At 39.0% G+C, this 25,057-nt stretch overlaps 2 protein-coding genes across 9 annotated transcripts; both read left to right on the forward strand.

The window, feature by feature from the left end:
• Window positions 1-1,462: 1,462 nt before the first annotated feature.
• Window positions 1,463-4,320, forward strand: LOC122033788 (transcription factor bHLH49-like). 8 transcript variants are annotated; one of them, XM_042592987.1, is made up of 9 exons: window positions 1,463-1,885; window positions 2,020-2,083; window positions 2,581-2,886; window positions 2,975-3,172; window positions 3,254-3,319; window positions 3,395-3,463; window positions 3,552-3,623; window positions 3,692-3,874; window positions 3,954-4,320. In XM_042592987.1, exons 3-9 carry the CDS (start codon window positions 2,581-2,583, stop codon window positions 4,053-4,055), a joined length of 996 nt encoding a protein of 331 aa, XP_042448921.1. In that variant the 5' UTR covers window positions 1,463-1,885; window positions 2,020-2,083; the 3' UTR covers window positions 4,056-4,320. The 8 variants fall into 8 exon arrangements, with proteins under 8 accessions (XP_042448921.1, XP_042448909.1, XP_042448892.1 ...); XM_042592975.1 differs by having other exon boundaries at window positions 2,034-2,083; XM_042592958.1 differs by lacking the exon at window positions 2,020-2,083 and having other exon boundaries at window positions 1,464-1,885.
• A 13,360-nt stretch (window positions 4,321-17,680) lies between these two features.
• On the forward strand, window positions 17,681-22,739 carry LOC122033836 (BTB/POZ domain-containing protein At1g63850-like). Its single transcript, XM_042593001.1, has 2 exons — window positions 17,681-18,833; window positions 22,262-22,739. Exons 1-2 carry the CDS (start codon window positions 17,727-17,729, stop codon window positions 22,577-22,579), a joined length of 1,425 nt encoding a protein of 474 aa, XP_042448935.1. The 5' UTR covers window positions 17,681-17,726; the 3' UTR covers window positions 22,580-22,739.
• The last annotated feature ends 2,318 nt before the right edge of the window (window positions 22,740-25,057 follow it).

Here is a 25,057-nt window from a genome sequence, read left to right on the forward strand (position 1 = left end):
GCCCTAATCATCATGGCTCAGGGAAATCCCGAGCCGAGCCATTTTAGTTTGATTCAGAAGCACACGATTGCATGACTCAACCGAGTGATCTAGCCAATTAGACATTTTGATCGATCGGACTGGACTCCGAGTCTTCAAAGAGGTCGAGCTGAGTCCTCAAAGAGGTCGAGTTCTCAAGGTGGTCTATATCTCTTAGCCACTGAGAACAAGGTCCGATCGGACGATGAAGGGGGCTTAGCCGACCTATCATTACAACACATTAATGACTCACCATCTTAATATTCCTTTTTGACGTTTTGCATGACCGTTGCTAGAGAATCAAGAGAATATTCCCCGTACAAGTTGTACATTGAAAGTTTCTATCTTGCAAAGTGCAAGAATTACTGGTTTATTCCAAGCAATGTGTCAGAGTGTTAACGGTAGTCCTATTTTAATAATACATCAAGATTCAGAGAGAAAAAGTAACATTATATAAGAAAGTTTCCATCTCTACAGGCTCAGGTATATAAGACTTTTATATCATAATTTATTTGTTCATCGTTATTATTCTTTATTTTTTTTTATTATTATTTATCTGACTTGAACGTCGAAATATCTATATCGAGGATCCAAAAAGATAACTGAAATTTACTTTTTCTAATTCTTCTTTGTGATACACATGCTCGATCAGCATGCCAGGTCCCTCATGTGAAGTCTCCAGACGATCAACATCCCAGGATTACAATTTTTACCCTCGAATTCGATGCTCCATCAATTGGATTTGCTTATGTCTTAATAAACTATTAACACTTGATAATTTACTTCTTTTACGAAAACACAGAACACACTTCCTACTGAGATGACCCAACCCAGCTATCTATTCCGTCCCTATCCAAATCTGATGAGATGATTAAATCTGACAAGACTAACTGGCACCGACATCTGCTGGTGTTCCTTCATCATGAATCCAAGGAATAATTGCGATTATGATATCTCCAGGGACATCCTAAGACACCATGCGATAATCTTGCATGTCACTGATGCCACTCGATTCAAAACAACTTCTGACAACTTCTCTCCTACTGTGCAAAGCCTGGTTTATAGAACATGATCTTGTCTCGACAAGTGTTTCGATCTGCTTCATTACTCATACTAACAAATTAATCTAATCGCCACTTCCATTTTCCTTTTTACAAATTGATCTAACCTATTTATTGTGCTGACCTGCCCAACCCTCTGTCCTTTGACTATGTTCCAAGCATCCTATTCAAGCAAGCTTGCTCAGGCTTTAGAAGAGTAAAGGACAAGAAGGTAAAAGGATCATAAGATTCCACATGTTTCAGATAAAAGAAAATGGGAGCAGAAAAAGGTTAGTGTGGTTGGCTGACAGTTGGAAAAATGAGTGTAGAAATGGCTGGCATGTGTCAGTAGAAGATTACTCCTCCAAAGCTTGGTGTGGAAGAGAAGCACCCCGACTCTTGTCCCTTAAAAGGCATTAAAATAACAATGGGATCAGTAAACCCTTTCTCCCTCCTTCCCTCTCTCAGTCTCTCTCTCTCTCTCTATCTCACTTTGAGTCCCCTAATGCTTAGATTAGATTAAACAGGGCTCTTTTAGAAAAGCATAAATTACTGAGAGCAGTTGGAAGTGATTAACCACCCCTCTTTAACTAAAGGTGCCCTTCGTCTTCACCTCTCCCTTCTTTTTACCTTCTGCCCTCCTGGCTTCTGGCTCACTAGTAGCTATTTCAAGCTCTGATTTGACGTCTTAATCATCTTTCATGCTCATCTTCATAAGCCCTTATTCATGTACCTTTTAGTAGCTTTGACTGATGCCACAAGTTTCATACAAGCACAGTGAGAGAGGAACTGGTGCTTGGAAGAATTCTTACTGATATTTAAAACAGGTAGGTCTCAAGAAACTTCTATTTGTAGCCATATTTAAACCCTGTTTTTATTTTTTTTTTTTAATTTTTTGCAGCTTACTGAGTAGTTTTTCGGTGCCCATTAAGTCAGGTTAATAATTTTATTCATCTGATAGCTATTTGCATGCAGATCGCTTAGCTGGAAATAGTGAAAGACTTTTCTCTTCTGGAAAAAGTTCAGTTAATGTTCCTTTCACCAACCTGTTTAATTAGTTCTTCAGATCTGCTTTTACTTCCCCCCTAAAAAAAGTCAGGTGTTGAAATTTCTGCCATGTGTGTTCTCCAATTGTTGGAAGGGAGAAGCAACCTGCAAGAATTTTACTTGTGAGAAACTGAAGTAGACGATGATATTTGATCCTTATTGTGCATCGAAAATTTGATGGTTTGACATGTGTACTTCGTTTGGTCTTGCTGCCAATAGGATTTTCTTCAAGTTAGTGCTCTTGCTTTTACACCTCTTGATTTAAAGTTGGCAAGGGTAATTATTGTTTGCTGAGTCCTACAAGAAGTATCAGTCAGCATTCCTCCAACTCCTTGCCCAAAGAAAAAGTTACCTCTGTTTCCCACAGCCATTAGTTTGAACTTTAAATGCCTGCTTTCTTGTTAAGTTTGGCCATTTCAGTTGCAATCTCTTTTTCCTTGCGTAGCTGCTGATACATATTTGCGTGATCCAACAGATGTATTCCACTCAACAATCTGAGGGAGGTGTTGGTACATCAGCTTCAGCTGGGATAGTTTCCGACGAGTGCTTGGGGAACACTTGGGATTCCCTTAGCGTGGTCCAAAGTATGAACTTTACTGAGGCAAATAGAATCACTTCCCACCGCGACATCAGGTTGCCATTAGATCATCAACTTAGTGGTTTGGTTGCTGGTACTGCTACTCTCTCACCCAGTGACAAGGGAAGATCTCATGAAGACATGGATTCCTTCCCTTCATCTCAAAGGCACCGGCATAATAAGAGGAAAATTGATAGTGTTCAGGTAAGATGAATTAATCTCTTTTCAAAAATCTCATGAGATGTGCACTAACTTCATGTTCAGTAGAGAACTAAGCCAACTTCTATATCAGAATCAGAATGTTAAGGTCGAAGAGCAGCATGATGTTTTGCTTGAGTCTGTCAAGGATCAATCAGGGAAAGATGAGAAGAAACAGAATAATGAAATCAGCAACAAAAATAGCAAAGGCCCTGATGCTTCCAAGGATGATTACATTCATGTAAGGGCCAAGAGAGGCCAGGCCACGAATAGTCACAGCCTTGCAGAAAGAGTAAGGTTTCTGATCCAAGTGCATATTACTTGTGTGCATTATGCTCGGAGTTTCTTTAACTCATAGTTACTGAATATGCAGGTTAGAAGGGAAAAAATCAGTGAAAGAATGCGACTTCTTCAAGATCTTGTTCCAGGATGCAACAAGGTATTTGCTTTCCCGTAGAATCCTTCACTACTTCATACAATTGTGTCTTTCAACATGTTCTTTTCTGTTTCACAGATCAATGGCAAGGCTATGATGCTTGACGAGATAATCAACTACGTACAGTCATTGCAGTGCCAAGTTGAGGTAGCTCCTCGAGCTTGTTAACTAGAACATGATTCAAAATCTCTCTTTTGGAGCTAAGAAATCAATCTGTTACCACTAAAATGTGCAGTTTCTTTCGATGAAGCTTGCGGCTGTCCATCCAGAAATGACCTTTGATCTTGAGAGAATTGTTCCTAAAGATGTAAGATCATATAGTTCGTCTTTAGAAGACTTTAGCTCTCTGATATTATCTGAATTCTGTTCATTTAGGTGCTTCAACCGTGCTACGGAGGATCTGCTGTCCTCGGATTCAGTCCAGGAATGAGCAGCTTCCCGCCCCACTTATATGCCTCCGCCTTCCAGAGAATCACTCAACCTGGAACGCCTTGCGTTGCTCCTACTTCAAGGGACTTGCAGCAAGATTCCTTGTTACAAGTCTCACACCTGGATCAGGTAAATCGCAACCCACTTTTTCACTACAGCTCGCCTCTTCGTCTGAATTGATTCTCTTCTCTAACTTGCTGCTCGGCAGCATTTGAGTCCATGGCAGAATGAGCTCCACATCATGAATCCGGCTCCTTGTGAAGTCGCAACAGATCACATTGGAAGTTTTTTAATGGCACAGACTCCATGAAGATCCTGCAGCTGGAAGCCGCTAGTAAAGTGAAGCGTAGCACTTCTCCTAACTAATCCACACGAGAATGTAGTGCATCTATTCTTGTCCTGGATCATTCAAAAGTTGTGGGCACAGAGTCACACTTCTGACATTTTCCTTGATTTTTCTTTTTTTTTTTTTGGTTGCATTTGTCAAATGATACATGGAGTGTGATGGATGGATTAATCCGATTGTTTCTGCTTCATTAGTTTATCATATTTTCTGGGTTGTTGTTGGAAGGTAATGTAGTTGTGAGGATCGATATGGGATTCTTTGATTATATTTAAAGAATGAGAAGTTGAGTGCGTTGATTTTGTTGGACAATATGTAGTTGGAGATATTGAAAAAAAAATATTGAATTAAAATTATATAAAATTAATTTTAATTTATCTGTTAAAATGATTTGAGCGGATAATCTCAGATTGTCAGTGAAATTGGTTCTACTAAGCTTCCGATGATCCGAGTTGTGGAGTTGATGCGATACGTAGCAAAATCGGAAGTCGATCATTGAGTCAGGAAGGGAATTTGTTGAGTAAAATATCGAGGTATGTACTGAATGCAGTTTCTTTAAAACAAATTTGCCCCACCTCTGGATGTGATCCGAGGTTCTTTTGTGTCGTCTGTTTCCCAAGATATAATCGCAAAATCACGCACCCAACAACTCACTGGTTGTTTGTGGCGAACTGATAATGCATCCGAGTGCTATCATGAGTAGTTCAACCGAATGGATGCACGACTAAAAGCGTTTTTGTGGGATAATACGGGTGGATAGAGGTTCACTTCCTGCTCTTCCTCTCGCTCTCTCTTTTGTTTATCTTACGATACTCTCTCCTTTGCTCAAGATTCATCCTCCTCATATAGGACTTCTCACCTTGCAGGCAATGAATGACCAAATTATGGTCAGTTAATGCTGAGTTTAATGTCATCATTAATAGGTTTAATGTCTTCATTAATGTCAAGATGTTACAGAATGATTATTGATGAGTTTAATGTCGTCATTAATGCTAAGATGTTACGAAGTCACCATTAATGAGTTTAATATCACCATTAATGTCAAAACGTTACAGAATCGCCATTAATTTTATATTAATACTTCTATTACATTCTTGAGCATGTAGCAAAAAGAGATTCAGGTGGCAAAATGTTGGTTCATTCTTTTGGGTAAATTTTGTCTCGACCGATCCTACATTCGACGCGCAAGTCATGCTCGCACACAAGCAACTTGGTTTAGTGCAAATCGAAGTCCTGGATTTGCAGCCACCCCTATGCACCCACACGTAAGAGAGTTTCTCCCCATGCATATGTTTATAACATCAATGCATGTGTCATAATTTAAATCAACAATAAAGCCAAGAGACTTCTAATATATGACTAAAACTCATACACAATAGAATATCTTCGTCTCTATCTCTTTATTTCATTCACATTTCCAACAATCCCCCACATGAATGGAATACAAGATATGTGATAACATTCAACAGTTGAGTCAAGTATAGGATAGGTAGGTTTTACTTTTTGAACCTTCCCATGTGAAGATCTATTTGCATACTGGCTAACAGTAGACATGATATCTTTGAACTGTTATGACGTCTGTGTAAGCATTGACATATCTTACCCATGACTCTCCTTAATACAACTCAGTTCTCATTAGTGTGTTCGCTTTTGGCCATGAACATGTCTGGTTCTGTGAGAAGTTTTAGGCATTGTGCCTCTAATTCTCTTCGTGTTGATGCGGATTGCACTAACAATCTGGTTTTGATATATGACAAATAGGTTAAAGTTAAATGGGTTGTTTGTCTAACGCTTCTACCAAGATTGGTCTGAAAGTGACACCAGGTTGTAATCCAGCTAGGTTCATGGGGCCCGATAACTAGTGGAAAATCCAGCTAGGTCTGCGGGGCTCGATAGCTGGTGCGAAGTCTAGATAGGTCCGCAGGGCCTGATATCTAGCGAGAAGTTAGGTTGAGTCCGCGGGACCTGACAATCGGTCGAAGTCTAGTTTGCGGACCTGACAACTAGCGGGAAGACCTGGTGGATCAGAGACAAGTCGAGTAACTGCAAGTGGTAAGTAAAGATAAGCAACTAGAGGAGAGATCCAGTGATGACGCATTCCCTATTGAGGGAATTGTAGGCGTCAGTCTAGCTTAGGTCCATTTAGGAAACCTAAGCTGAGACTTTGACTAGATCCTGGTCTCGAGGAGATAAGATCTAATTACTACTTATAATCTATTATGTTGTGCTAACTCTGTTTTACAAGGTAAATTTTTTTTTTTTGATTGCCTGGACTAACCTTTTCTTGCAGGTGGAAAGGCTAAAGAAAAGGGGTTTGAGCGCCCGGATTAGGCTCGCCTGGGCAGGGTCGTGGGCTCCCGGACCCGAAAATCAATCCACAAGCTTACGTGGAGTGCGTCGATTGACCGAGCCATGTGGTCCAAGCACCCGGAGAGGTTCCAGGCACCCGGAATTGACCTATTTAAAAGCCTTCAACCCGGAGCTTCAGTATAATAACTGCAACAACCTTCTCTACTGCTCGGTGCTCCGAAAAAGCTCCCGCAATGCTGCTACGCTCCACCGACAACTGGACTTCATCTTTAATTAGTTTTTTTTTATTGTTGATGATTTTTATATGTAGTTCTTGTACTTGCAATTTGTAATCATTTCGAACTATTAGTGGATTATCCAATGAAAGCACTCGACGAGTGTGAACCTTGGAGTAGGAGTCGTCGAAGGCTCCGAACCAAGTAAAAAATTGGTCAGGTTAGCATAGCTTTTTATTCTTCCTCCGCGTATCTGTTTTAAATCGAATTTTCGACGATCGGTATTCATCCCCCCCGCCCCGCAACGTTCTTTCTGATCCTACACTTCGAAGCGGCCCCACTTTTTTCTTACACAGTTGATCCCTCGAGAGTAGCCATCTACTCTTCTTGATTATTGAAAGTCCATCAACTTGCCTTGGTCCGATCATTGCTTTATTGGGTTATCCCCCACACTGTGCCTAGTTAGTGAAAATTAGCTATCCCTTTAAACCTAGTTCTTGGGATCTCTAGTTAGCATAGGTTGGGTATCCTCTGCATTGATTACTAACAAAGACATCAAATCCATTCCTCATGATGAACTTGCAACTAACTCTCGATTTAACATTTTGGTTAGCGAATCATCTAAGTTATCCTTTGACTTCACATAGACAACAGTGATAACTCACATGAAGAGTAGTTGTCTAATGGTATTATGTCTACGATGTATATGTCTAGACTTATCATTATACAGATGACTCTGTACCCGACCAATTGCTAATAGACTATCACAATGTATGCAAATTGTCGGCATCGATTTTGACCATCTCAGAATATCTTCTAAGATTTATAGTAGACATTCAACATTTTCATCATATTTGTCAAGAGCTACAAACTCAGAATCCATCGTGGATCTGGTTATTACCGTTTGCTTAGAAGATTGTCAAGAAATAACTGTACTTCCAAAGTGAATACTTAACCATTCGTAGATTTAGAGTCTTTTATGTCAGATATCCAACTCGCATTACTGTATCCTTCAATCATAGCAAAATATCTCGTATAGTGCAGTTCATATTCACGAGTATACCTCAAGTACCTCAATACTCTTATTATATCTTTCTAGTGCTCAACACTGGAATTACTTGTGTATCTACTCAATTTACTTACTGCATAGGCTAAGTCTGGTCGTGTACAACTCGTTATATACATTAAACTTCCAATCACTCGAGAATACTCTATCTAAGAGATACTTTCATTTTAATTTTTCGATAGATGTTGACTCGTATCTATCGGTATTTGTGCTAACGCAGTATCACCCTTGGTGAATTTCTCAAAAATCTTGTCACATAATAGGACTGACTAAGAACAAATCTTTCTATTGTTGTAAAAATTTTGATTCCTAGAATCACATCATCTAGTCTCATGTATTTCATGTCAAATCTTGAGTTCGACATATCTTTAGTTGATTTGATTATTTTACTATTACTCTCAATGATAAATAGGTCATCGACATATAGACATAAAATAACATAGTCATTATATGTGGCTTTCATGTAAACATATTTATCATATTCATTAATCTTGAATCCACATTTCTTCATGACATTATTAAATTTCTTATACCACTGCTTTGGTACTTGTTTCAAGCCAAATAATAACTTCACTAATCTATAAACCTTATTTTTTCTGTCCTGGCATAGAAAACTCTTCAGGTTACTCTATGTAAATTTCCTCTTCTAAATTTCCGTTTAGAAACACTGTCTTTACATCCATTTGATGTATTTCGAGATTTCATAGAGTTGTTATAGCCAACTGTTGGTTTCTATTCGGAACACCGTTCTGTTTCTTCTGTACAAAAATTTGTACAAGCACAGAACTTAACCTAGCTACCCATGTGCTCTACTGAAGTTAAACTTGGATTACAAATGATACTTAACATTATTAATCCAAGTTGCTCTTCAGAAGTTAAACTTGGATTGGAAACGATGTTTAACATTTTTACTCCAAGTTTAACCGATCCGATCTTCCTAAGTTAAAACATATTACAGAAGTTGATTAAATATTTATTTCAAAGATTGGCTTCCAGGTTAAACATGGTGAGGCACTAGGCCTTCTTGGTTATGGGATCATCCACCACTTCCTAGACAAAGTCTTTCAAAGAAATTGGATATTTAACTTCTTACAATAACCCTAGGTTTAACTACAGAGACCACAATAGAAACACAAGATCGAAACGCAAAATTAAAATACAAAATCGATAGCACAAAATCGAAACATAAAATCGCTAGCCTCTTGTGTTGATGTTTCAGAATTCATGCAAAAAAAAATAACTAATTAATTCGAAGTGGAAACCATTAATTAGTTATACGTTTCTTTGTAGCTAATGACCTCTTGATCTTCTGTTGTATTCCTCTCCTCCTCTTGGACGTCGTGTGGGTGACGATCTACCAAGATAACTCCACCCGAACCACTTCTTTGCCTCCAAGAAACTCGAGCCACCAAGGGATGCCAAAATAGGAAATTTCCTTCTTCTTTTTCTTCCCCTCTAAACAACCGACCACCAAGGATCTCTTCTTTTCTTTTCAAGTTTCGACCACCAAGATGAGATAGGTGTCGACCTTAGAAAGAAGAAAGGGAAGAGAAGAAGATGGTGTCGCCGGCCTAAGAGAAGAAACAAAGTGAGAAGAGGAAGAGAGAGGGTCGGCCACAAGGAAGAGAAGCGAGGGGGCAAGGCTTAGGTTGTATGTCATGAGTCACCCTCTCATTTTCTTTTATAATTCTTGGTCATGGCAAAAAAGGAAAGTTTTAAATATAATTAAAACTTCCTTATTTATGGCCTCCCTTTAAAAAAAGAAAATTTTAACAACAATTAAAATATCTCTCTTTTAAATTTCCTATTGTATATGGCAACAAAAGGAAAACTTTAAAATTAATCTCTCTCTTTTAAAACATGTAGACAACTACAAAAAAGGAAAGATTAATTAAAACTTCTCTTTTTAAATCATGGTTACAAAAAAGGAAAGTTTTATCAAAAATTAAAATCTCTTTTTTAGATAACTACAAATAAGGAAAGATTTTAACAAAATTAAAATCTCTCTTTAATCCTTTGTAGATAGCTATAAAAGGAAAGATTTTAAAATTTTAAAATTCTCTTTTAAAACCATGAAGATGGCTATAAAAGGAAATTTTTAACACAAAATTAAAAACTCTTTTTATTCTTCATGTGGCCGCTAAAAAGGAAAGTTTTAAAAAAAATTAAAACTTCCTTTTAACTTATGTGGCCGGCTACATCTTGGACACCAAGATGTGCTTGGGGTCAACCACCTCTTGGGCACCAAATAATGCTTGGCCGGCCCCCCTTGCTCCAAGCAAGGATGCGCCCAACCCATTACTTGGGTAAGAAGTGGACTTTGTGGATACAAGACTTTACAGAGGCTACAACAGGGACCGAGAGGAGAAATTGGTTTTGGTCTCCCGATGAGCTTGAGATTCCTGTGTTCGCTCCGAACACCCAACTCAAGTTCATCAATAATAACTCATACCACTAAAGAGTTATTATGGAACTACCGCACAAATCCCAAATTACATTATGGTCTCCTACTTATTATGAGTGCATTAATCTCCCTGTGTTTAAGATATCGAATGCCCATTAATTAAATGAGTTATTGACAACTCACTTAATTAATATCTAGCTCCAAGAGTAGTATCACTCAATTTTATTGTCATGTCAGAGTAGGTCCACCTGCAGGGTTTACATGACAATCCTTATTGTTGGTGCAACCTTAGGTCAAGGTTGACTTGGTTGACCTGACTCGAGTTGGTAAAGGGTGACCTGACTCGAGTTGTATTTTGATGTTTGACAATGTTTGACGAGAGTAGAAAAGTTGTATTCTGATGTGTTGACAAGAATACAAACTTGGGAGATTGTTGGTGCAACCATAGGTCAAGGTTGATCTGGTTGACCTGAAAAGTCCAAGCAGGGAGCTTGGCACTGGAAAAGTCCAAGTATGGAGACTTGGCACTGGAAAAGTCCAAGCAGGGAGCTTGGCACGCGAAAAGTCCAAGTATGGAGACCTGGCACGGGAAAAGTCCAAGTATGGAGACTTGGCACTGGAAAAGTCCAAGCAGGGAGCCTGGCACGAGGGAAAGTCCTAACTGGGATGTTAGTGTGGAAAAGTCCCGTGAGTGAAGCAAGTGGGAAAGTCCTAATCGGGATGTTAGGCATTGGAAAGTCCCGTGAGTGAAGCCAAGCAGAAAGAAACTAACTGGGATGTTAGGCGGTTGAAAAGTCCTGGTGAGTGAAGCAAGGAGAAAGTCCTAACGGGATGTTAGGCATGTGGAAACAGGTAGGCGGTGAAAGTCCCGTGAGTGAAGCCGTGCAGGAAAAATCCGTGGATCGGGATGATCGGATATCGTGTAGAGAAAGTCCAAGTGGGTCAAAGGGATTGACCGGACACTGGTGAGAGTCTTAGCAGTCAAGGGACTGACCGGATGCTAAGCATGATGTACCAACAGTCAAGGTTGACCGGATGTTGGTTTGGGAGACTTGGGACTTGGTTTGGGCAAAACCAAGCTCGATCGGTCTGCAGATCGATCCAATGATACGTTAGGTATCCGATCGATCCGGTGACCGATCGATAACAAATGTATGGGTTTCAGAAGACATCCGACCGGTGCGGAGACCGATCAAGAGTTGAGCAGAGATACGCCCACCTCTCGCAGAGGTGGGATCGGTCCGGGACCGATCAGGACTGATCGGCCCCATGACCGATCAGCAGAAGCTGATCGGTCCACGGACCGATCAGGTACGCATGAGAGTTGCAACTCTGATCGACTCTGATCGGTCCGGGACCGATCAGATAGAGCCTGATCGGTCCCCACGACCGATCGACCAGCCCAGCACCGATCGGTGATGCTCGATCGGTCCACACCAGCCGCATGGCACAACGGCTAGATTCTGTGTCTTCTGTGTCTTCTTCGCAGGTGCAGGTATAAGACCTCTACAGGAGACGAAGAAGATAATAACTCTCCTTCCTCTTCTCTTCTGCTACTGAGCTGCTGGTGTGCTCTTGAGCTTTGCTGAGCTCTCATCGCTGCTGAAGCTCTGCGTGAGTTTCCTGCTGGTGTTCTAGCTGCTGGATCTGAGAAGCTGTTGCTTCATCAAGGTTCCAGTCGACAACAAGAGGCAAGCAAGTGTTTTACAATTTCTGTTGTTCTTGTTTGTTGTCTCTATTGTTGTACTCCTTTGTTTGCTGTTGCAAAAGACTGTGGCGAGGTTTCTCCACCCATAAGGAGTATTTATTAGCCGGGTTTCCGGGGATTCATCCACCGACGGATTGACAGGGCTCGTCCACCTTACGGACACGCCGAGGAGTAGGAGCCCTAATCTCCGAACCTCGTTACATCCTTGTGTTAAGGTTTGGTTTTCTTCTCTTTCGTTTCTTTGTTGTATTTTCCGCTGCGCTAACCCTAATCGTAGGAAGAAACGAGAAAGTTTGGGGTCGGCTATTCACACCCCCCCCTCTCTAGCCGAGTACGAAGGATCCCAACACTTATGAGCTCCTCAAGGGGCATCATCAACCTAGATTATTAGGACACAGTTTCCTTCTATAATCAACAACACACCATATAAATAATATTATTTCCCAACTTTTCGGGTCTATTGATTTATTGAACTAAATCTCACCCATTGATAAATTAAAGAAATAAATACTAAGTATATGTTCTTTTATGTAGTCAGTATAAAAAGAAACAACTCAAATGGTCCTGCTCAATACACACATAGTGTACTAGTATAATTTTCTAGTTAAGATAAACTAATACCAATTTATACTACAACCACTCCAATGGTTTGTCTCATTCCATCTTAGTTGTGAGCTTCTATTTATAATTTATAAGGAACTGATAACATGATCTTCTGTGTGGCACCACACACCATGTTATTTACAATATAAATTAAATGGACAACTACATTTAACATAAATGTAGACATTTGACAAATGTGATTCTTATTTCATACAAGAAGCTAGGCTTTTAGTATACATCCCAACACCAACAATACTCTTATTGAAGTTATTCTCGACATCGGAGAATATGTCTCAAACTAATTAAGGTCTTCTCGTTGTTGGTATCTTTTGATTACCAATCTGACCTTGTATTTATCAATTGTGTCATCTAACATTATTTTCTTCTTGAAGATCCACTTGTAACGTAGTGGTTTACTTCTCGGAGAAAGATCCATAAGTTCCCAAGTGCGATTTTGCAAGATAGATTCTATCTCAAATACAATTGTCTCTCTCCAGTGAGGTCCATCAGAAGAGCTTATTGCTTCTGAGTAATTTCGGGGGTTCACTTTCCAACATGAAAGTGATAAAATCCGATCTATAGGATTTTTCTACCCGAGATCTTTGCTCCGTCTAAGCTCAACCTCGACTGGTTCCTCATCATCATCTTCACCTTGTGTTTTATATGCCCATTTTGAGAAGCTAGATTCCTCTCGAGTCTTATATGAAAACATATGCTCAAAGAATGAGGTATTTCTCGATTCTATTATCGAGTTATTGTGTATATCCGATATTTGTATCTCGTACACAAAAAATCAATATACAATGTTATTATGTGTATATCCAATAAATATGCAATCAATAATCTTTGATCCTATCTTTATCCTTTTCAGATCAAGTAAGACATCCAACATTCATAAATATTTGTAGGATAGTTGTCTTCCATTCCATAACTCATAAGGGCTCTTATCTATTTTCTTTCGATACACCTTATCTAAAAGGTAATTAGCTGTTAACACAGCTTCCCCCCACATGAACTCTAGCAGTCCAGATTTTAATAGAAGGCGTTTATCATCTCCTTTAGAGTGGGTCCTTCCGTTTCAAGTTTCGACCATACTCAACTACATTGACTTTTATAGTAGTCTGAGAGAATACTCTCTGAACTCTTGTTGTCTTTTTTAATTAGAAGGATAGTCACGAGTTCTTCCACATTCATCTCCTTCCTCTTGTGCTTTAGGTAATTCTTAAAGTTTTTCCACCCGGGAGGCAACTTCTCAATGATAGCACCATTTGGAAGGTTTCACTCAAAACTATCTCTTCTGAGTGAATCTCATGCAAGATCACCTAAAGCTCCTAGACTTGGTCGATCATCATCTTAGAGTCAATCATCTTGTAATTCAGGAATTAGCCCATGATGAACTTCTTGGGTCATGCATCCTCCATCTTGTATTTCTTGTCCAGGGGCTCCCACAGCTCTTTAATCATTCTCTTTGTAATATATGTTGGTGCAATTGACCTCCAAGGTTTTAATGTCAGACAAATATGTTTAAGTATGCTTAAGTATGCTTAAGTATGGAACTTGATCAAGGGAAGTCCTAGTTGTAGGCTAGGCAAGGGGAAAAATCTTGGTATATCGTGGAAGCCAGGTGGATAGGTCTGGAGGACTTGATCCTTGGGTAGCCGAATACTGAGTCTTGGTGAGTAAAGCCAAGTGGAGAAAACCCTAGGGGGTGGTAACCTTAGGTCCTAGTGAGTGAAACCAGGTTAAGAAAATCCTAGGGGGTGGTAACCTTAGGTAACGAGAAGTCTTGGAGGAGTGAACTCCAAGCAAGGTTGTTTGGATGGTTTCCGGTCGACCGCGCGCGATCGACCGGACCAGCGGATCTCGGTAAATCTATGTTTAGGTTTACCATTGTATTCTATATTACTATTATTGTTGTTAGCTAATGTAGTATTGCAGGAAAAGTCTTAGTGGATCGGGCGATCAGACACTAAGCAGGAAAAGTCCAAACATGTCTGGAGGACCATGTTTGGCAGGTAAGTTGAGGTAAACAACTGGAAGAGCGACAGTGAAGTCGGGTTCCTGAAAGGAACAACCTAAGGTTACTGATCCAACTGAAGAAATCGGGAAGGTTTCCAAGTTGAGATCAAGACAGTTCTATTATCTTTTATACTACTCATGCATTATAATATTACTGTGCTAATCTCTGTTTTGCAGGATTATTATCTAACACTGTTTTGCAGGTTCGACCCGATCGGTCGACCGAACAAGAGGATCGGTCGACCGAACCAGGTCAACTCAAAGCAGGTATCAGTTCAGACCAAAACAGAGTACAGTCCGGTCAAAACTTGATCGGTCGACTGAGCCAGAGGATCGGTTGACCGATCCATGGTGACTCAGCACTGGCCAGCTTATTAGCACCGATTAGCAGGAAAAGGAAAAAGGTTGATCGGTCGAACGAACCGGAGGACCGGTCGATCGATCCAATCAGCATTACATACAACATTAAAAGAAGATCTCAGCTAATTGTGACAAACAGGGAAAAGATCCTATTCGGTCAACTGAAAGGCATGATCTGTCGACCGAACCCTTAAAGAGCATTGATTGCCGGAGATCGAGCCAACGTCACACTCCAGCCAGGAAGGAAGGGAGCGGGTTCGGTCGACCGAACGCCCAAGGCACCTATAAATTGAGGCTCGAAGTTTGAGGCCAGAACAACTCTTTTGATCATCCAAAAAGCTTTTCTTCGCGTACGAATTGTGCTACACATCTTCAACAGCTCAGCAAGTCACTCCGTCCGGAAGTACCGACCAAGCTACATCCTACGCATACGATTGTCGGTATATTTATTTTCATATTGAGCTTAAATTAAAATAAGATAGTAGGAGTGTTACTATCTTATTTCATTGTACTTGTACGATCTGCTTCTTTCCGAAGATTTCGGAAAGAAGGGTTTTAGTGCTTTGGCCATCGGTGCAGTCGAGGACCGCTGGCCTTCGAGTATGAGTCGAGCTAGGCTTCGAACGAACTAAATGACTTTGTCTCTTTTCTTATTTCCGCTGCACGATTCTGATTTAAAAAGTAAAAGAAAAGTTTTAAAAGAAGCGATATTCACCCCCCCCCCCTATCGCTCGTATCCGATCTATCACTATACATAGCGTATAGTAAGTCGGCAAGACAATTGTGGATGTAGTTTTGGCACAGAAACTCAGTGTGAGTACATGCTTCCACTGTACTGATGGTCTGCACATCAGCATCTTCAAGACGCTTAGGAGGGTCCTCGGTCAAGAATTAAGCTAGATTGAACTTGGTCAAGTAGAAGAGCATCTTCTATTGCCACACTTTGAAGTTCAATCTAGTGAACTTCTCAGGTCTTTCCCCGTGGTTGATTGGCACAATTCCAATTGGGATGGAAGGGACTTTCATGTGTTGAGTCTCTTACACCTCAACACTTTGTTTTGTGGTCATCTCAATAGAACAAAAGTTTGTTTTAAGATTGTTGGATAATTTGTTGCTAGAGATATTGGGAAAAATTACTGAATTAAAATGGGTTAATTCTCAATTTAGTCCCTCGTTATTTAACGTGGTGCTGATTTCGTCCCTAATTTTTCAATTGACCAAATTTAATCCTCCAATTTTCGAACGTTTTCCCAAATTGATCCTTCCGTCTAAATCTCCGTTAAAATAAACGAGAAGACTTATTTAACCGGTGGAAGTGACCTGGATAATTCCTAATTTAGTCCCTCATTATTTGACGTAGTCCCGATTTCGTCCCTAATTTTTCAATTAATCAAATTTAATCCTCTAATTTTTGAACGTTTTCCCAAATCAATCATTCCGTCCAAATCCCTGTTAAAATAGACGGGAAGACTTATTTAACCGGTGGAAATGATCAGTTGCTTTTATTCTTGCGCTATTTCCCTAATCCTGACATTGATTGAGTTCGAGATTTAGAAACTTGTTTCCTTTGTTGGTTTATAAGTTGCGAAGAAGAAGCACTGACCGTATCGAAGCCTTTGTTGATTGTTCTGAGAAAATGATCAGAAGGATTACGCGGAGAAGGGCAGGCGAAACCGTTGGAAGCAAAGAACTGGAGAAAAGTTTGAGCAAGACTGAATTTCCATAGGTCGAAAGAGAGAATTCAAGTCTTAATTGAGCTTTGAGATTGAGTTGGTACCGCCGGTTAAACAAGTCTTCCCGTTTATTTTAACGGGGATTTAGACGAAAGGATCAATTTAGCGAAACCGCCGAGTAGCAGACGACCTCCATTTTAAAATTATCCTTGGACGAAATCGGGACTACGTCAAATAATGAGGGACTAAATTAGGAATTATCCAGGTCACTTCCACCGGTTAAACAAGTCTTCCCGTTTATTTTAACGGGGATTTAGACGGAAGGATCAATTTGAGAAAACGTTCGAAAATTGGAGGATTAAATTTGGTCAATTGAAAAATTAGGGACGAAATCAGCACCACGTTAAATAACGAAGGACTAAATTGAGAATTAACCCGAATTAAAATTATACACAATCAATTTTAACTTATTTGTTGAGATGATCTGAGTGGATAATTTCAAGCTGCTAACGAGAGTGGTTTTGCTAAGCTTCCGATGATTTAAGTTGCGAAGTTGATGCGGTGTGAAAAAATTTCTACAAATTCATTATAGTTAAGATTCGAATCGTGAATATCTGAATGATAACCTAAATATCTTATCGTTACATCGTATCTCCGGAGACTAAAGACAAAATATATATATATATATATATATATATATATATATATATATATATATATATATATATATATATATAGATGATTTTCATTAAAAGAAGAAGCAAGAGGTGGTTATCATAAAATTAAATTCTAAATTAATGATGTCATTATTATTAATTACTGTCACCTTGCACTTGGTTGAGCACACTGTCTATTCTTCTCCCTCGGCTAAAATGAGATCCGGATAAAAATGTCCGATTAAATAATGTCCGGATCCGCCGATCACAATAGAATTTGGTGGACGGTGGACCCAACCTTATCCGCCAAGTCACCGTCAGTCCACACTTGTCCCTTTCCGGCGGCTGCAAATCTTCCATCCCGGCGAAGCAACGAGTGGTCGATAGAAACACCTTTACGATTCGTGCTTTGAAACTTGGCATAAATCTGATAGATGTGAAACGGCTACAAGTCCTTGCACGAATCTTCGAGCTTGAGACGGATTAATCGCGATGTTTTTTTTGAGGGAATACTATAAGCTACATCGTGTCCAGAGTACAACATAATTGATCGTCTCTACTTTTTCTGTGTTTTTTCCGTTCTCGCTTCCGTCGCCTTTGCCGTTATGCGTGTCAAACATAGCGATGTCACTGCGGAAACGCCAACGCCTCGGGCTTCCCGGCCGCTTTCTCCCCGCCGACGGAACCCTAACGGAGATCGGTTTTGACGACCCCGCGACTGCCGATGTCATTCTTCGCCTCGAGCTCGATGACTCCCACCTTAACGACCTCGATCTCAACCCCGTCCCGCTAGACCTTCACCTCCGCTCCGCCGCTCTACGCCGCTCCCGTTACTTCGACGCGCTCCTCTCCGAGCGATGGAATCACTCCTCCGTCAGTGGGAAGGGGATTCGCCATCGCCTCAACCTTAAGGTCCTCCCCTCCGCGGGAGGCCACCGCTCCCGCAATCCCTTCGACGCTCACGTCGCAGTCATTCGGCTTCTCCACAGCCTCGACTTCTCCGGTGAGATCGGATCCGTCTCCGATGCTCTGGATATGCTTCCTGTGGCAATGGAGCTTCTCTTCGATGATTGCGTTCGAGCTTGCGTACGATTCCTTGAGGCAGTGCCGTGGACCGAGGAGGAAGAGGAGGGAGTACTCAATTTGATGCCTTTGCTTCGACGGGAGGAGTGTGAAAACCTCCTAGCAAGAATTTTGCCCATTGTCTCAGAGGAGGCGGATGGGAATTGCACATCGGAAGAAATGCTCCGTAGATTGATAGATTCTGCTATTCGCAGCCATCCAAATGTGGCTACTGTCAATGTGAAAGCCTTTGTCGCAAAGCTACTTCGTGATTACTCCTCCCGGGATTGTGTAAGGAGAGCTCTTGATCAAGCCTTCTTGACGAGCATGGAGATGACGAAGGACCACTTGGGGAAGTATGCAAGCCCGGATTTTAGACTTTCATGGGGGAATGACGAAAGAGAGGCAATGCAGAGGTTGGATCTTCACTCATCCATGATGAACGCAAAGCACCTGCACTGGCTGGTTGAGAGGATGGTTGAGTTGAGGGTGGCCGACACAGCAGTGTCCAGATGGAGTGAGCAGGCTTCCTTGACGGCAGACTTGCAGAAGACTTTTAGGGACGATGCATGGAAGAATATAGCTCCTGGGCTGCCATCGCTGATCATAAGGTCCACATTCAGGCTGGCTAATGCGGTTGCTTCTGGCAATACATTGGCTCCTCGACAGGTTTGAAGTTGGATCTTAATGCATTTAACTTCTTTGTTGTTTGAGGGATATTTCAACGAACTGGGTATGACTATAGCTTCTTACCTAATGTGGTCCAGATAGGGATGGCCAAGTTATAATAGCGTTGATAATAGTTCAATTGCAAATAATTGAAATAGGAAAACCTCAATAATATGATGCAAAGTTTAACCTTAATATATAGATAAACATATGATAGGAAATGAATCAGATGGGATAAAGTTAATATACATTAGTTCTGTGTGTATCATGTAATCTTTGAGAATATTCAATTTAGATCTTATAGAATGAGCTTTGAATTTAGTAGACATATTAAAAAAAAAGATATTTAATTCCTGCAAACAAGCTACAATATTATATCATAATACGACTCATATGGAATGTAAGTATCTAACATGTGTTGCATAAAATATGAGTTTCTTGTACAAGTGTTACTAATAGTAGATGAATATTGATGAGTATTAACTTTAGTTTTTAAGCATTTTTCTATTTTATTTCTTTCCTGAGAGAGATTGTGCTAAAAGGGAATATAACTAATAACATAATGTGTTCAGGACAAGGATAACAATTTTTGAGTTGTATTGGCTGTTTTAGTTGCAAATAATTGAAATAGAAAAGGTTAACTAGTTGTGGAATAGCCATCACCAGTAGTGAACCACATTGGAATATAGGCAACTGGTTGTTCATATAGATATTTATATTATTAATGAAATATGGGATACATATTGAATCTAGTAGAGGGCTCCAGTCAACATTGCTTCATAAGTGTCCACTTTATGTGGAGGTAGTTCTCTTGGAAATTGATGCCTCACATATCATGTAACTGTAATAGATTTCCTCATGCTCATGTATGGTGAATGGCTCTCCTAGAAGCAGAATATTTTAGTCAAATTACTAGTTTTATGCGACACGTTTAGGGAGGTGAGGAAACTTGGAATTGGATAGTTTTGAGTTCTTAATGTTTTCCTGTTTTTGGCATTTAATAAATAGAAGGGCCTCAAGGCATGCAAAAAGTTGGCACTAAATGACAATATGTGAAATTCACAGAACTAATGAAACTGTTAAAGATTTTGCTTTCACACTTTGGATACATATCATTCTTTTCTCTGAGATATCCAAGCTATTCATCTTTGGATCATCCTTTTCACTTGCTAATCATTTTTGGACATATTCAACCTATTTTAACATGCTTTCTTCAGTTTTAGCATTTCTTTGAGCTAAAAATAATTGTTTCTTTATAGTTTTTTTTTTATCTTGTTTTTTTCTATTTGACCCTATACACTCAGCTTAGCATTCTAATCTCTGATACAGTTTGTTTATTTAAATTTCCTAACAGTCCAACATTTTGATTCATACCACAATTTTATACTTTTATAGTCTAAAAGGGAACACAATGATCAAACTGAACTCCAGGAGCTCTCTTTTTTAACCATCCATGCTTAACTGAAATCTAATTTTACTTGAGGGTTGAGAATCTAACTCCAAAAATTGATTGCTACTTCACAATGAGTTATTTGCTAGAGTTCTATCTGACAATATAGATTTTTTTTTTAATATCTAGACATTGGAGCTTCTCTGTTGGCTCCACTGTACTGTTCTTTGTTTCAACTATAATAGCTCAAAGGAAGGAGAACATAACAAGAATATGAATTGTTAGACTATTATTTACACTTTTTGTTTTGATTAAATATTTTGCACATTTTTCGAGCTGATTGTGTAAAAAAGATGATCATGAACAGGATCTAGAATAGTTGGCTAGTTGTACTTAGATTGGTACCTATGGTTATCGTACCAGATATGGTTGTGGGCAATGATGTTATTCGTTCTGTTCATGTTCTTTTAGGGTGTAATTTCTTTTCATTTAGGCTACGTTTTGGTAGGAGGTAATCCGTCTTGTAATGTAATCAAGATTACATTACAATATTGATTACTTTATTTGGTACAGTTTTAAAGCTGTAATGTAATGTAATATGGATTACCAGGCCAACACCATGTAATCCGATTACATTACAAGGTTGCTATTTAACTAAAATTTAAATGTCAAATATACCCCTAGTCCATTTTCGGCATCAACCGGTCACTGACGTCACTTCTGCCACTGTCGGGCCTTCGTCGGCCACCGCCATAGGCCACCAGCCACCACCGTAGGCCGCTGGCCGCCACAGGCCACCGATGTTGTTGGATATTTTTGTCATTTTATAGTAATACAAATTACTTTCGTTATAAAAAATATTGGACACCAAACAAAAGAATGTAATCATCCTTGTAATAAAAAATTACATACATCACATTACCAAACGTAATGTAATCAAGATTACATTACGTTATATTACAAAGTTTATTACGCTTGATTACATTACTCCTAACCAAACGTAGCCTTAGTGCCTTGGTATTTGCTTGTAACAATATTTGTTATTTTATTCTCTTTTGAAGTGGGCCTTTTATATTAATTATATCTTTTGTTTTTTTGGTATATTTCAATCTCAGAGCAAGAGAGAGAGAGAGAGAGAGAGAGAGAGCAGTGTAACCATCTTATAGTAAAATTAAGGAATTTGTTGATTGTATTTTATCCTAGTAACATGCTAGAATTCACGATTATCCATTTCTTGTGCAAAATAATGACACGTTGCTCCTGACATGGTGTAATATAGCTTGCCAAATAATGGAAAAGATGGACTCGGAGCTTTACATAATTTGATGGTTCTAAGGCCTATCCATACAATCAAATAGATTGGTCCTTTGTTAAGGTCAACTGAGCATATACCTAGGTTCTTCAAACTCTAATTGTGAAGTATGGATTTGTCAGAGATAGCAAGGAGAACTGGTTAGAGAAGCAGAATCTTAGATCAGGGCATCACATCCTGAATCAGTCATTCTGGTCAAAACAGACGCAACAAAAAATGAACCCTAGGACAAGGTGCAGTCCACCATTCAGAGTTTGGTAGGGTTGCCTAGTTCTGATTGTGGATTCTTTATTTTTCTGACATCTGGTTGAAGTGTGCTTGTTTCTCGTACTGAAGCGCAATGCTCAAGTGGTAATTTAGTAAGTCAGAAACCACTTGGTAAAGTTTAAATTTGCTGTTCTGTTGAGGAACCAGCATAAGAAAAGAGTTGTGTGTGAATTGCACATTTGAGGTAACTTACAACAGTTTAGATCTACCCGATTGAATTTCTACAGCAAATATTCCTATTTCATTTTAATTTTTTTGTCACGTTGAATTTGGCATCTTACTTGTATTATGTTGATTATTCCAACAATTTTATTGATTTAGCACATGCATATGAGTGCAATGTTGATGCAAGAAAATATAAATCATTCCAAATAAAATCAGCGAGATGCATATTTTGTCAGTTTGACCCTAAGAATCTGTTGATTCAAAGCTCTTAAGGTTAGTATCTATTTTTCTCAGGTGAGGATGAATCTTGTCAGATGTTGGCTCCCGGTACTGAATGTCTGCCGGAATATTGTTTTCACGATGCCGACATGTCAAAAATCAATCATCCAGGACCTTGAAGAAGCATTTCTAAGTATAATATCTACTCTTCCGTTGTCAGATTCTCAAGATTTGCTGCAGCAGTGCTTAAGTTTTTCCACCCGGAACATCGAAGATTGCCCACACTTGATTTCAGCATTCAAGACTTGGTTTCGAAGAGCTAACAGGCCGGCTACCAAGGATGATGTGTTTGTTCAGAACCAAGATTCCTGGTTGGCAGAAAATGAACTCTAAATGATAATGCGCTACAAGGTTTGGTTATTATGTATCATTCGACTACCTCTTTGTCCCAAGTTTCTGTGCTTGTATATGACCCTTCCTTAGGAGACAAAAGACTTGTAAATACTTCTCTTCTGTATATGACCAAGTTTATGCGTAAATTTTCTGTCTTTAATTTAATTAGTAAAATTTAAAAAGATAGTTTCATACTTTACAAATTTATGCAATTGAAAGCATTGACCATCTAGGTCATAACTTTATATTGTATTAAATCTCACTGAAATTTATACTTTATAGTGTATCAAATCTCATTAAAATTTTAAAAAATAAAAATTATTTTATGTTAAACTTTTGAATATAATTTTATTAAAAAATAATATGATAATCAAATAAATATTTTTAATTAAATAAATAAAGTTAATTTTCATCAATACATTATTAAAAATACTAACTAATTTGACAATAAATAATAAATTATTATAATATTATCAATTTTAACTTTGATATATTATCGATTTAAATTTATTTAGCTAAAAATATTTAGATACTAAATATATAAACTATTAAAAAAAAAGTGCATAATAACATGTGGAGGAGACACAGTAAGAAGAGTATAAAAATGAAAACGAAAATGAAGGAGAAGGAGAAGAAAGTGAGAGAAAAAGAATAAAATTTAGAGAGAAAGCAGTATAATATTAAATATTCTTTTAAATTTTAAAAGTATTTTTATAAAAAAAAATATTAATTAAGTATTATCAATAAATATTTTTAATTTATTAATTAAATTTAATTTCAATTAGTAAATTAAAGTTTTATCAATTAAAAACTATGAATCAAATTTTAATAAAAAAAATAAAAATAAATTATCAACCAAATCTAATATTAATAGTAAAAAAAATTAAAATTATTAATCAAATCTAACTTTGATAAGAAAAAAATAAAAATTATTAAATTTAAGTTTAATTTATAAAATATTAAAAATTATTAGTTAAATTAAAAAATTATCTTTTATAATATTTAATTTGGCTGATGAGTTAATATAATAGGCCTCCTGGATAGGCGTGTGCCTTGAGCTAACCTTAGTTTTATCAATTTTTAATTTCTAATGTTGGTCGAAGAAATTCAATGATTCAGTTGATGTATTGTTGTCGTGCAATTGTACGACTCGGGTGCTCGGACCTCGATTCAATCCGAATGTTTTTTATTATTTTTTATTTAATTTTTTAGATATATTATATTATTTAGAATTTAAAATTTTAATATTTAGCAGTTGAGTTATAATAAATTTGGGTTAATAAGATTTTTTTTTTTTGGAGGTTTAAAATTGTTTCTTGTATTATAGTATTTAAGATAAAAAATTTTAAATTCTTCTAGAATATAGTGTTCCTTTATTTAACAAAATATTGATTTTAAAAAAAATATTGAATCAAGACGGCTGTCATCAATTCAAGTGTATATACTCAATTTTGCATACAAACATGCACAGGGAGATGCACCAGATAAAAGACTTTTATTTATATATAATTTGATCCGGTAGTAAGAGTGAGCCCCCCCCTTTTCTTGCAAAGTCAACGCCAAGGGGAAGTCACCGGAACAGCCGCCCACCCAGAGGAGAGTGTGGTCCGACCGGACGGACGGCCGTAGACGGTCGGTCCGATTGGACTGCCGGCCGGTCGATGGAATCGAGTACCCGGAGGGGTCCGGCCGGCTAGCACTTATAGTTGGGAGGCACCCTGTCAAATCGGGGTTCCGACGCTCAGTTAAAAAGGTCATGGACCGAGCTGACCTTTTGACCGACCGCAATCATAAAGCACCCCTGTTTGTTAGTCTCCACAAAGCACAAGTAAACCACTGCGGATGTCCGGTCGGATGTTTAGGTATCTGTCCGCTCGGACTACAAGTTTGGAGCAAAGGAAAAGGCCAGAGGATTTCTTTCTTTGACAACCTGTAGGTTTCACGTGTGTGCCATGCTCCAAATCTTGTGACAGGGGATTCTGCTGTCCCATCGATATGGGTCAGGTAAACTTTCTGACAGCCGCGTACCTAGGAAAGGACAGGTAAGCTTTCTGACAGCCGCATACCTAGGATAGGACAGAGGACACTTATGCACCTTGGTACGCGTGCCCAAACCTTTCACAGCTCTATATAAAGAACCTCAGGTTTCATCGACGGGGATTCTGGTACGTACTCTGAGACTTCGGGAGCCACCTTGTTCATCGTGATTTACCTGACTTGAGCGTCGGAGGGTCGTCGCTGGGAATCCCCTTCCCGGCTCGACTTCTGTGCAGGATAGCCGGAGCATCTCGACACTAGTTGGAGATCTACATCAGCGAGCCTTGGAGCGCCACGTGCCCAGCGTCTGTTGACTTCTGGTTCGGACAGGATCAAATTGGCGCCGTCTGTGGGAACGCTCCTGCATCCGATTGGAGACAATGGACGAGGCTGGACGACAACACACGGTGACGCTTTCAACAGAGGAACTCGACGCCCTGG

Source organism: Zingiber officinale, chromosome 1A, assembly GCF_018446385.1.
Source record: "Zingiber officinale cultivar Zhangliang chromosome 1A, Zo_v1.1, whole genome shotgun sequence".
Lineage (NCBI taxonomy): Eukaryota > Viridiplantae > Streptophyta > Magnoliopsida > Zingiberales > Zingiberaceae > Zingiber > Zingiber officinale.